This window comes from Leptonychotes weddellii, chromosome 8, assembly GCF_054177405.1.
Source record: "Leptonychotes weddellii isolate Sample4059 chromosome 8, ASM5417740v2, whole genome shotgun sequence".
NCBI classification, from domain to species: domain Eukaryota; kingdom Metazoa; phylum Chordata; class Mammalia; order Carnivora; family Phocidae; genus Leptonychotes; species Leptonychotes weddellii.
Genome location: NC_138376.1, coordinates 109,795,420 through 109,808,850, shown reverse-complemented (window position 1 = coordinate 109,808,850; position 13,431 = coordinate 109,795,420). Strand labels below are relative to the sequence as shown.

The 13,431-nt window shown below is 36.6% G+C and overlaps 1 protein-coding gene across 5 annotated transcripts in view; it reads right to left on the bottom strand.

Moving 5' to 3' along the window:
* Positions 1–1,005: 1,005 nt before the first annotated feature.
* Positions 1,006–13,431, bottom strand: part of ADGRG6 (adhesion G protein-coupled receptor G6) — a 135,491-nt gene continuing 123,065 nt past the window's right edge. For 3 of the 5 annotated variants that reach the window (XM_031023522.2, XM_031023524.2, XM_031023523.2), the window contains 3 exons: positions 9,902–10,003; positions 9,049–9,201; positions 1,006–3,948 (listed from right to left, as the gene is read on the bottom strand). In XM_031023522.2, the coding sequence (XP_030879382.2) occupies positions 3,770–3,948; positions 9,049–9,201; positions 9,902–10,003 (434 nt within the window). In that variant the 3' untranslated portion in view covers positions 1,006–3,769. Of the gene's footprint in view, positions 3,949–6,454; positions 6,501–9,048; positions 9,202–9,901; positions 10,004–13,431 lie in introns of all 5 variants that reach the window. The other 2 variants (XM_031023525.2, XM_031023526.2) reach the window with 1 other exon arrangement.

Below are 13,431 nucleotides of genomic sequence, written 5' to 3'. Positions count from 1 at the left end.
AGGCTATAGAATATAAATGCAAACACTTGAATATTTCACACTTATTTTCTCTCTGGGGAAGCAGGAAAAGAAAACCGATGCTTTAAGTATTTTTCCTTAAAATGAAGAGGGATGGCGGGAAGAAGAAAGGGAGGAAGAGAAGGAGAGGAAGGAGGGTGTGGGCAGAAGGGAGGGCAGGAGAGAGGTCTGAAATGCCTTATTAAAGAAAATTATAATGTTATTCAACTGAAAACACAGAAGTGCTTCCAAAACACTGTATGTGTCAAGTCCAATTCCTCTATATTTCACAATATTACAAACACAGGTCGGCCAGCGAATCAAATCAGTGTTTCCCATCCACTCGCCACAGCTACTCCCCAGGCTTTCTGAGGTAACCTGCTTGTATGACTGTAGATGAATCCGAAGCAACTGCCTGCCTGTTTTCTTAACATGGCTTGGCCGGGAGTTGTGAACATTGGCTCGGAAGACCTGATTTCACAGTGACCAGCCAACACGCCTCACAACTTAGCACTGAGTAGGGCTGGGAGCCAAATTGGCCTTGGCTCTCTTCAGAAAAGAGAGACTAAATAACCACAGCAAAGGCATGTGGGGAGGTTCTGTTCGAATTATGCAAGGAAGCTGGCTAAATCTGGTCATTTTCTAAGCTTCCCACAATGAAAACAGCAACTATAAATGTGAGAAAACGTCTTAGGACATAACTCCATGTTATATTACTGACTTGGTTCCCTTTTTGAGATGCTGAAGACATTGTCAAAAAGGAGCCTACATTACTTATAATCTTCCGTAGAGCTTGGCTTCACATCATTCATCTTAAGAAAATCCAAAAACTTCAAAATGCGTTAATCCCCAGTGAGCTGGATCTTCGTAATATATTCATTCTTAGTGCTTTGGCAAAGTAGTGCCATGTCACTAGCTTAATTGGTGGCAGGTTATTTTCCAGTTGTCAAATGATCTTTTCCTACTTAGGAGTCAGAAATAAAAATACTCACTCATAAAGGAACTGAATAATTTGGAACACGAACAACATAAGTATTTATTTGAAAAACATTTTCCATTTAAGTAAAATGGCAAATCAGTTATAGTAGCTTCTTACTACTAATTCTCATTTGCACTCACAGTCACTTTTATTCATCATATTCAATGATATTACTACGGAAAACTATTTCACAAAGTATTTAGGAAAAAATATATACAGTCTCTCCAATAGAAAGTTGATTAAAATAACAAATCCAGGCAATATAAAGCTAAGATATGAAACAAGCTGGCATTTATAAACACAATAAATAAATATGTACAAAAGAGTCTGTGCCAACAATGGACAAAGAAAAGCTTCACAACGCAGGGAACGATGATAAGAATAGAAAGTATCTCAGGATGCTAGACTAACACAATGTAGTTAAAAAAAGAGGAAAAAGAAGAAGAAGAAGAAAAAAAAAAAAACCCAGGGAATCTGAATTGCTATTATTCTCAAGGTTAGGCTGAATTGAATTTTGGTTCCATAGCTAAATTCCTGCAATTCTTTTTTGAGGGAAACCAATGAAGGTGAGAAGCCCATGCTTAGAACTGGGGTAGAATTTGGCTCAGTCTTTTAAATCCATCTGCAAATGTTTTTATTCAGCTGTTTCTTCATTTCTCCTTACCTGATTACTGGAAATTTCAAAAGTGGAGTTGACATTGTTGTCAATGATAAAAAAAAAAAAAGAAAATATTTTCCCAGGTCTGAATGAATAGGAGTAGAAATGAAAGCCATTTTGGAAGCTATCTCTTAAATACTATTAACTAAATATGAGTAGAAATCTTTGGGTAGAAATCTCACAGTAGAAAGCTAATGAAATTCTTTCATGAATCTCTAAGGCTTGGGGGAAAGTATATGAAGATTCAGTAATGACTTAAGACTAATTTTCATCTACATGTAACCTCTGCCAGAATAAACAGCCTGTTAATAATACGCCTACAGAAAAGGATTTGGCTCTACTGTAGAGAATCTTAGTGACCTTGAGGTTTACTATCCTTTCCTACTATATACACGCCTCCCCTGTGAAAGTCAAGCTGGGTAACGCTCATGTCTCCCAGGCCTGGTCCAGGCTGCTGCAAAATGAAATGGTAATAAAAACCCACCACCATATTATCTTATCATCCATTTAAGTCTGGCAAATAGCTTTATGACTGGAGATCAGCAAAAGGTGAGAGACCCCTTGGTTGCTGCATAGCCTGAGAGCTCTCCTAGGTCTCAGACTGAGAGCCACCTCCTTTTTGCACAGAGAGAAAGGCCCCCAGGTGCTCAGTTCTGGTTTCTGTCTTTAAGCAGACTGGTGCTGCCTTATCTTCTCATCATGTAGGCTAATGTCTCCCAGAACCTGATACTTCCCAGATAACCTGGAGCAAATGTAAAGGCCCAATATGTCCTGAGATCAATTTCTAAGGACCTAGATGCAACTCCATCATTTAAGAATAATTTAAATGTCATCTCCAACACATTCACTAGGAAGCAGTTCACTTAGGGTAGTTTGAAAATTAGGTAACCTGCTTAATATGCATGCCTTGTACGCAGAAACCTAATTTATTTATCTATCTTGCCAGACCTCCTCTGGCTCTTATAATCAGAGGACTCGTGTACAAATGGTTTTTAGACTAACAATTGCAGACCCACATATTTATAAATTATTTTGACTATGACAAGTCACCCATATGTCTCAGTTTATATTCTTTGGAACAAAACACTTGAAAAGGAAGTAAGAGGCCTTCCAATTATGCAGATGGAAATGTCTTAAAGTCCCTAGAGCAAGGACAGGACCATAGAGTCTCAATGATTGTATTTTCTAAAAGGGAGAGACTATTATACAGTATACATATAGTATGCCTGATGGAAATCCTCGTCCTCCCATGAGTCTATGGGCTCAACAGATAGAAGAGGAGCAAAAGCAGAGGTCTAAGGGATTCATTCTTCAACAAGTAGTGGGAAGTCCACATTAATGGAATCTCAACATTATATTGCACTCAAATGTATGGGATTAAATTCTAATTAATGATGATGCTTAAACCTTGTGTCTTGAGTAGGATAAGTGAAATAGTAGAAATTTACAGGGCCTCATATTCACTGGGTCAAAATTTTGGAAATTCTTTCTCAAGCACATTAATGTTTTGAAGGTAAAACATTTGGTATAATTAAGAACAAATTCCTTTCTAATCGTTGGGTCAGACATTAAGCATTTTTTTTGTATCTGTGGTTGAAAATTTATGGAAAGAGAAGAAATGTTACTGCATTCATAGAAACTGGCACTGAGAAGGAACTTGAGGGCATTCAAATAGTTGTGACTATTCATATGTTTTTCATTGTTGAGAAAGATGATGTAGCAAATGGCTATATCTAAAACCTAATAGTGGGGGGCGTGAATGATCTCTAAGCTATGCTTGCCCCTCGCTCTGCCCCTCCCTTGCCCACTGACTTTAATGTCCTCCACTCTCCCTGAGTTCTGATTAGTCCAATCCAATTATATATTTAAAAAAAATCATATCCCCTGTGGCTACTGGGACATGTTGCTCTCAGTACTAAAGTTTTAGTGATGATCAAAACTCCCCCATGGAAGAAATGCACTGAAAAGACAGATTTTTTAAATTTCACAAAAGCCTTCTTAACAAAGTACATTCCTCATACACATACACACAATTATCTAGGTCACAGCACATTCACGTGTGCTAGTCACGGTTCTCCCTGCTTGCAGAGCTTCATGTCTCCGTAGACAGATTCTTCTGTTAGATACTAAACACATTAAAACTTTGTGCTGTGGCTGAAGGTGTCTGACATGATAATATTTTTATAGAAGTTGTCTGAATGAGCATTGTAATAACCCTTCACCTTGTCAATGACCTGGTGGACAGGGATGATTGATGTTTGTTCTCCATCAGCATGGGTCAGTTTTGTCGAGGATTTGTCCATGGAAGCATTGTCTGCAAGAAATGATACCAGAAATTAGACTGCGAGATGAGGTGACATGCCTAAGGGCCACCAAACTGGACACTATTTTGCACATTACAGAAGTACACAAAGGAAATGAAGGCCTGTTCTTTCTTAGGTTAGGTAATAGGCAGCACTAACATTTCATGCTTTTCATCTTCAAAGTGCATTCCTATGCATGAATGAATGTTAATTTGTCTTCTAGTAATGTATGTTGGAATTTGTTTCAAGAAATGTTCCTGTAAAGTGGCATTTTTCAAAGAGTCAGTGAATAGAATAATCAGAAAATTGCCACAAAAATATAATGTGGCAAGTAACTCAAAATAAGCAGGGACAGATTATATGGCAAATAAACTAAAAGTTGCCAAAACATCTATGAAAGAAATGTTTGATGTCTAAGATAGGATTTCAAAATAATACAGGGTGGGGGAAATGGGTAGGTGGCCATGAGTTGATAGGTACAAGGGGACTCATTACACTATCCTCTCTACTTTTTATATATGTTTACCACTCTTCATAATAAAAATTTTTATAAAATATAATCTAAAAGATGTTGGAGAATAAAGTGAATGAAAATAAACATGAGAGGGTATCTTGAAGGCATTTTCCCATCGTTTTTAACTTATAAAATAATTGGAATACAGAAAAAGGCATCTTTTATTAATTATTTCTAAATTATAACAATCAAAATTATCAGAAGTATTTTAAGTCTGTGTTTTTATTATCTATGCTACATTCTCAGAATGATGTTATTGTTGATGGTAATAATATCAGAGCAACTGATGGTAATAAAGGACTGTTAAATAGATTTCTGTTCTGAATTTCTCAATTTTATTTATTTATTTATTTAATTTTTAAGTTTTAATTTTAATTCCAGTTAGTTAACACACAGTGTAATATTAGTTTCAGGTGTAAAATTTAGTGATTCAATGCTCAATATCATATATTTAAGTATTATTTCCCTAGAGCCAAAACCTTTCTAAAATTATTTCAGAGAGTAGTCTGAAACTCACATAAGCCCTATTATCTACAAATATATACGGCTGTCTTCATGTACCCTATGAATATCTGGTAAGTATCAACTCTCTTCCCCTTCCCAACACATTTTGGAGAAAAATTCTACCCTAAAATTAACCACAGGGATCTCACACCAATGAAGGAACAAATGTGACCTTCTACAAAGTATTCAATTCCCTACATTGTATATTCTCTATTTACTGTGGAAGAGGCAAAAACTCTATCATGAAAAATTGCTTCTAGGAATCATGGCTCCAAATTTGGAATGTTCATTTCAGGCATTTTTATGTTTTGAGTAAGTTGCCCCCAGCATGTGACATAACATGAAAAATCCATCAGTAATTGGTAAAAGCCATCATTGCTGTATCTGTTCTCTTTGGAAATGACTCAAACTGTTCAACTACTGTCTTGTGTTGAAGGAGACACTAAATAAAATGAAGGCTAAAAAAGGAAATCGTGTGTCCACCCCATACTAAAGGAAGAAAGAGAGAATAGATGGCTCGTGGGAAGAATGGCAGACTGAAGCACGGCAGAAGGATTACATCTCAGGACTGGTGAGGGAACGCTTAGGGAGTCATTTTAGAAAGGTCCCCTGCCCATTTAGCTCTCAGCAAGCTGACTGATTCTGTGCTTCCTTCAGTTCACATATTCACTAGCCATTGGTTTTCTACTGGGGATTTTTCTATTAATTTAGACATCAGTAACAAATAATTTGTGCTTGATGTTTTTAGAAGAACCACACATCCTCAAAGAAGCTTCAAGGATACACTCATTCTGCTTCATTGACAACTTCCAATGGCATGTGCCTTTGAGAGATTTTTGACCAGCTCCTTTCCAAATATGTGATCCAATTTTCTGGGTCTTCATAGTCAATAAAGTAGAATTGTAAGCAAGGGCTGTATTTCAACATGTATGCTATTCCCAGTCCTCTGGTTAGACATTACATCATTAACAATAGAGATTTTGATTACAGCAGCAAGTTTGAAAACCAGGAGCTAGGGAAATGAACTATTATTTGACCTATGCTAAAATATCAAGCAGGTAAAAATCTTCAAAAAGCAGGCTTGGAAGTGACAATTTCTCTATTATGACTTCTATGAATGTACCATGACATAGCCAGTAATTTATAAGCGCAGTGGAAAAGTAAAGAATTTCACTCTTTTCTATAACAAACTTCTCAAGTACTACTTTTTTTTTCCATTATTTTACCTGATATGTGACCCATTAACTCCAGAGCATGGTACATTTCCTAGAAGGAGCAGTTTGCAGACACCCCATGCAGAAAAGAACCAGCACAGCACACAACCATATGAAATTTCAGAAATTCCAGCTCAATGCAGGAATGTCATTGTGCTAGCTGAGAAGTATTGTAAAGAACAAGCAATTTTGCTGGTGCGGCAAGAGTCTTAGTTTAATCCATGCAAATATTCTTTTATTACCTTGCAAAAAATTCATGCATTCAAAAAAATAATAAAAGTTTACCTGAATGATCCACTTTTGCTGAAGGAATGCTCTTAGAAGACATTATCTACACCATAAACATATGAATTTCTAGATCAATTCCAAGAAATAAACCAACTAGATATCTATGATGATATGCAGTGACTTTTTGCATACTCCAAGGGACCCAAGTACGCCAGCAGTCACACTGAGAACTGGCTAGGTAGCTAAAGGCCATTTGTACATCACTTGATTGGAAACCATAAATTACTATGTCACAGAAGTAATGTCATATAGCTGACTTATGCTAGTTGACAAGAACTCATTTAACCCCAAGGGTTTTGTTATGGGAAACAGAAACACAATAATGTATTCCTTAAAAAAAAAAATACACAACACTTTGAAATAGCAAAGTGTTTCTTTGGCACTTCCATTTTTGTATTTCCTTTTATCTTTTGGTCAGTTTTCCCCATGATCCTTAATATGCCTAAATATTTCATTAAGACTTCCAAAATGCCCGCTGTTCCAAATAATCTACTTTGTTATCTTCTTTCCCCTTTCAATAGTGGCATTTTTCTGGCTAGCTATTCTCAGCTATGTTAAGAGGAAAACAATTTAGTTGGTCTAATCCCTATTCATTCACAACTGACGTATAATGCACTGTTTGCATTTTAGAAGGGCAGGCAAAATGAGTATTGTTTTATAAATGGGATTGTTTTAATTTCTCTTTCAGCCACTTCATTATTAGTGTATAGAAATGCAACAGATTCTAGTATATTAATTTTGTATCCTACAACTTTACTGAATTCACTTATCACTTCTAGTAGTCTTATGGTGGAGTCTTTAGGGTTTTCTAAATACAGTATCATGTCATCTGCAAATAGTGAACGTTTTACTTCTTCCTTACCAATGTGGATGCCTTTTCTTTTTCTTGTCTGATTGCTATGGCTAGGTCTTCCAAAACTATGTTTAATAAAATTGGTGAGAGTAGACATCCTTGTCTTGTTCCTGATCTTAGAGAAAAAGCTCTCAATTTTCACCACTGAGTATGATGTTACCTGTGGGTTTTTCATATATGGCCTTTATTATGTTGAAGTATGTTCCCTCTAAAACCTACTTTGTTTTTATCATGAATGAATGTTGTATCTTGTCAAATGCTTTTTCTGCCTCTATGAAGATGATCATATAAGTAACCAGTTTTAAGGCTGATTAAATAAAGTGAAAAATTCATTCATTATAAATAAAAGATATTTTGTGCCAGGGAACTAGGTAGAATAATCTATCTCAGACTATACACCTGTTAGAAATTTTCTTACACAGGTGTTTAAAGAAGGGATAACAGACCTCTTAATTTTAGGCAGAACTGTTTGTGTACAGGACTCAGAGGCTGCATCTTATATTGGAAGAGAGTCCACAGTTTTTATTTGATTCTTGTGAATGTCCTCTACTCCAAGAAATTTTTACAACTGCTATTCTAAGCTGCTCTAAATTTTCAGATCTTTAATTTTGTAATTAACAAACTCTCTAAACACTCAAACATTTTTCTATAGTGCTACCTTGAATCTCAGGCAGTGGCCATTCCAGTGGCAAGTTACAGACTGTGGTGTAAGCAGGGACATTTAAAACAATTCAAATGTACATAATGGTCATTTGAAGTTTAAATGTTTGCAATATGAACATTTACAGATATACACTTCCTATTTGCAAAAAGCCAAATATGAATCTCTTCAGTGTCATTCACCTCTGCTTATGTTTAATAACTAAACAAATTCAAAATTAAGTTATTTCCATTATCCTTTCAGAAGCATCTTTAATTAGGAAAGTGCTGGTGCTTAGTGTTGACAGCTGTTTGCTTGAAGTATAATTAGTATTTCAAAATAGCAATTCTGCTTTTTTCCTTTGAAGTTATTAAAAGATTGCAACTTTCCACATCACTCACTGGCTATCAAGTACTGCAAAAGAATCTTTATTTCCACATTGTCTTTAGGATTGTTCATGCACATGCTCAGCATCAGAACCTGTGGTCATTGCAAATATCATGACAATCCAGAAGATGAACAAAGACATGTTTCTCACCATCCTGTACCACTTTCCAAATATGATGCTCTCTATCCTACCATATTTAATCAGTGATTTAAAGAGCAATTGGCAATAACACTTCCAATGGTTAGGAATTAAGTCTTTAATGTAATACATCCTGGATGGTGTTTCTACCTGTTCCCATGTCAACTTGTCAATTAACTTTCATAATAAGTTATAAAACCTAAAATATGCAGTATTATGAATAATTGCAACTCAGTTTCTATATTTTTTAAATAAAAACATAACTTTAAATACCATATTTTTGAAAAGAAAACAAAGGTTTGAATCAAATGAAGTTACAATAATATTCAGAGCTAATAATATTATGGCTATGTAGATTCAATTTTGGTTATAAAACTTAAAAAAAGAAAGACAAAACATTCACAAAAGTGTTGGATAAGGTCGGTCTTCAAATAGATTTTGATTTTCATAAATCTAACATAAGCACCCTAAAGGGCACTGTTATCTATCAATCTTCATGATATACCAATTGTAATAAAAAGATGATGAGAAATGGGCCAGAGAACATCTTTACCACCATCACAATGACTCACCAGTGTGGCTATTCCTTTTGAAGTAAGTGGTAGAGCTGGATTTAGATTTGGATGTAAGGTATGTTGAGTTGGACCCAATGGAGCTTGAGGACAAAGATTTTCCTAGATTATCAGAACTTTTCTTGATGATATTGGTAGCTGTCTTGCTCCAGTCTGAAAGAAATAACATCTCTCCATGAATGTGTTTTAGGGGGCATATGGTCTACTGTGAAGAATCATCACCACATTATTTAAGTAATTTATCCAAAGCATTCAATTCTGTATATGCTAGCAATGGCTCAGAGAAGAGCCTGGCATATGAACAATAATAAACTGAAGAAGTAAATTTCAAACTTTGACCTGTTGGCATATGAACAATAATAAACTGAAGAAGTAAATTTCAAACTTTGACCTGTTGTGCATATTGTTTAAAATCCTACTTCAATTTTGTAAGGCTGAGAGGTAATCAAAGCCAAAAAAAAGTAATACTATTCAAGTATTTTTTTTATATATATATAATGAGAAAAATGGTCTTTGCCTAATAATGTGATTGAGGGCCTCAAAAATGTGGAAAGAAGCACATGGTATGGTGGAACCTCTGGATACCTGAGTTGTTAAATTAGACACAAAATCTTGGACAACTCACTTCACCTGGCTGGAATTCATGCTTCTCGGTGGAATAGAAGGGTCAGGCTCAGAGTCCTCAGATTGCTTGCAGGACTAATATTCGAAGACTCCAACTAAGCATCTTCATGTGCACCACCTTTACAATTTGCTACCATTGGGACTGGTTGCTCTGACGATGGAAGACCAGATGAGGAAGGTTTCTGACCACTCTTAGGTATAAAAACCAATTACCAACATGCCACTTTACCTGAGTTGTCTGCTAACCGAAATCTACCACAGCAGAGATGCCGCCTCCACTGTTTCTGAACATTCTCCTTCATAGCACAGTGGAAAATAAATATAAATAAGCCTGGAACAAAAGAAAATATAAACATTTAAGCCAATAGACACATTTTTAAAGATAAATCTTGTGGAACACATGGATTCATTTTAAGTTTTTTTTTTTTTTTTTTTTAATGACTGAGTCACTAAGGAACTAGAATAATTACACATATCCGATTCTGTCTTTGCCTGTTCTGTTCAGCAATTATTATGACTTGGCCCAAAGGTTAAGCTGAAATGGGCAATTTTCAATTTAAGAGGCATTTAATACTTCTCCTATGTTTGTTTTAAAATTCTGTGAAAGCATCACAAAAATCATAGAAAAAAAGAGAAAACTGAAAATATCTATAAGCTCTATTGCAATTTGTGTATTCTAAGCTATTTTATGTGTGCATATTATTGTAAATTTGGGCCATAGAAAAATAGTATTTTTGCAGGTCAAAAAAGGCCAAAAATCAGCAAATTCATGTGGCTCTACTTGGACTGCTTTAGTTTCTCAACATTTTTTTAGATTTTATTTATTTAATTTAGAGAGAGAGAGAGATTTTATTTATTTATTTATTTGAGCGATAGAGCGAGTACCCAAGTGAGTGAGAGAGAGCACAACCATGAGGGGCAGAGGGAGAAGGGGAGAGAATTTCAAGCAGACTCTGTGCTGAGCACAGAGCCCAACAAGGGGCTTGATCCCTTGACTCTGAGATCATGACCTGAGCCGAAACCAAGGGTTGGACGCTTAACCAACAATGCCACCCAGGCGCTCCCTGGCTTTCTATATTTTCTATGGTTACACTCCAGTAGGTGCTCATTTCCTCCAGCCATGTGCTATGAGTGCCATATGCTAATTTTTACATTTGTCCCCATTCGCTTCTCTTCCAGCCACCACCACCACCACTTACAGGACATCTTCATTGGCTGTATCTCTACTTAGCAGCATCTCAAACCCCTCATGTTCCAGATAGATATCCTCTTCATCACTACCCTCAAACCAACATCTCAAGCTCATTCCTGCCCAATACCATGTCAAAGGCTCTTCTTTCACATCTTTCCATAACATGAGTTAACTGAATACTTATATGTACATTCTAATGTGTTAAATGTATTTGGGGATAGGGGATGAATAAGAGTAGAATACAAATTAGGGAGCCACAGGATATAATGAAAATATATTTAAGGCAAAATTTCTAAAAAATTATGCAACCTAGTTTCCAAAGTACTACCTTAGTGACATACCACAGTAGCCAGAATACCTACATAAGGGAGGGTCTTTTAGAGGACATAGGGCTTGAACTGAACCGGAAGAAAGCTTTGGGTAAGGAGGCAAGGGACGTTTCCAAAAAGGGCAATATATCCAGTGACTACTAAGCACTATTAAGCAGGAGGAACGGTTGTTTTAGGAGCTGGATATTCAAATGTAATCAAGGTAGATGATCACTGCTTTCATGAGACGATGGGTCTAGCATGGAAAGATATAAAAGTAAAAAATATTATAGTACATTTAAGGAACATTAAGACTTTAAGACTTATCTGTTCTTTTCAAATATGGAGTATTCATCAAGAAAAGTGTAAATTATATTGTAGCATATACAACTGGAGAAGTGGGGAGAAGTATTGAGAGTACTCTCTTTTGATGTGTGTAGTTAAACTTGGAAAATATGTCTATGGTTATGCTTGTATGTTTTTATGTTTCAACATCTTAATGCAGAATGGCCCAGAATTCTATTCCAGAATAAATTACATTATGAACTCTTAGAAAAGGAACATGCTGGATTGCTACAGGATGGGCCCTGACCTCAGTGAAGGACCATGGCTGATTCTCCGCCCCTGGGATTGACCTCTTTGATCATCAGTGAGTGCCTGACACTCAGGGGCACTCTATAAATTCCTATTGCTATCACTGGTCACTGATTTCAATAGGTAGCTAGCCTATTAAAAAATTCCTGGGAAATACAAACGCATTTATCTCTAAGAGGTATAAATAAAACATGCAATGACCTAAGTGAAATAATACTGGTCATCGGTAATATTACCAATTTATTCTTTTTATTATTACATCATCTATATATTTATATAAGTAAAACTATTCTTTTATTATATTATTTATTACTAATATTTTATTCTTAATAATTAGTGAAGGAAATATATCCTAGTGACCTAGTAATTCGTCCGAAATGATATCAGATTTCAATCGTTCAGAAAACAAACGAACACGCACATATACAGCTCGTGACGGTGCCTGTGTTGTGGGCAGGAGGCTGGCAGCTCGGTTGGGCAGGGGGAGCCAGAGAGAGGAGACCTGCTTGCAGACCTGCCTGGCTCAGGCATGACAAGTCTCAGAGTAGGGGGGAAGATTTTCTTCCACACTCCAAACCCTCAGAGTCAGCACCTGCAGGCTGACCCACCTTCCCAGGGAGTAGGGAGTAGACATCACTGGGTTCGGACCTCACCCTCACACTGACTGACTAAATCTGACTGCTTCTCAAAACCTTCCCACACCTACAACCCCAATTCCCTACGCCGTTTGCTGATACAGACAATCCCTTTAATAGGTAAACTATGCCTTTCAGTAGCACTGGTAGTGTGAGTAACCAAGATATATAAATAATTTGAATTGGTTAACAGAGTCTTTGAAGTTTCTACAAGGTGGTGGCCGTTTCTGAGGAAAGGGAGCAGGGGACATGAAAACCTAAGGACAGGTCAACACAAGTCACAGATGAAGGGGGCTGCTGTTTGAGGGAACAGAGCCCCTGCCTTGGGTTTACTCTATTTTTGTGAACTGGGGCAGAATTTGCAGGGTTTGTTCTTGGAGGTATTTTTGTCAGATAGCTGAAAACCCAGGTAACCATGTGTTCTAAAGCCACTGTTTCACAAAAATCACATATTAGGGCTGGGAGAGATTATAGACTTCATTTAGAAACTTTCCTCCCCTGATGTTGAAAAAGAAAAACAAAGCTGGGGGCATCACGTTGCCCGATTTCAAGCTATATTACAAAGCTGTGATCACCAAGACAGCATGGTACTGGCACAAAAACAGACATACAGACCAATGGAACAGAATAGAGAGCTCAGATATGGACCCTCAACTCTATGGTCAAATAATCTTTGACAAAGCAGGAAAAAACATGCAATGGAAAAAAAGACAGTCTCTTCAATCAATGGTGCTGGGAAAATTGGACAGCCACATGCAGAAGAATGAAACTCGACCATTCTCTAACACCACTCACAAAGATAAACTCAAAGTGGATGAAAGACCTCAATGCGAGACAGGAATCCATCAAAATCCTAGAGGAGAACATAGACAGTAACCGCTTTGACATCGGCCACAGCAACTTCTTTCAAGATACATCTCCAAAAGCTAGTGAAACAAAAGCAAAAATGAACTTTTGGGACTTCATCAAATTAAAAAGCTTCTGCACAACAAAGGAAACAGTCAACAAAACAAAGAGGCAACCCACAGAA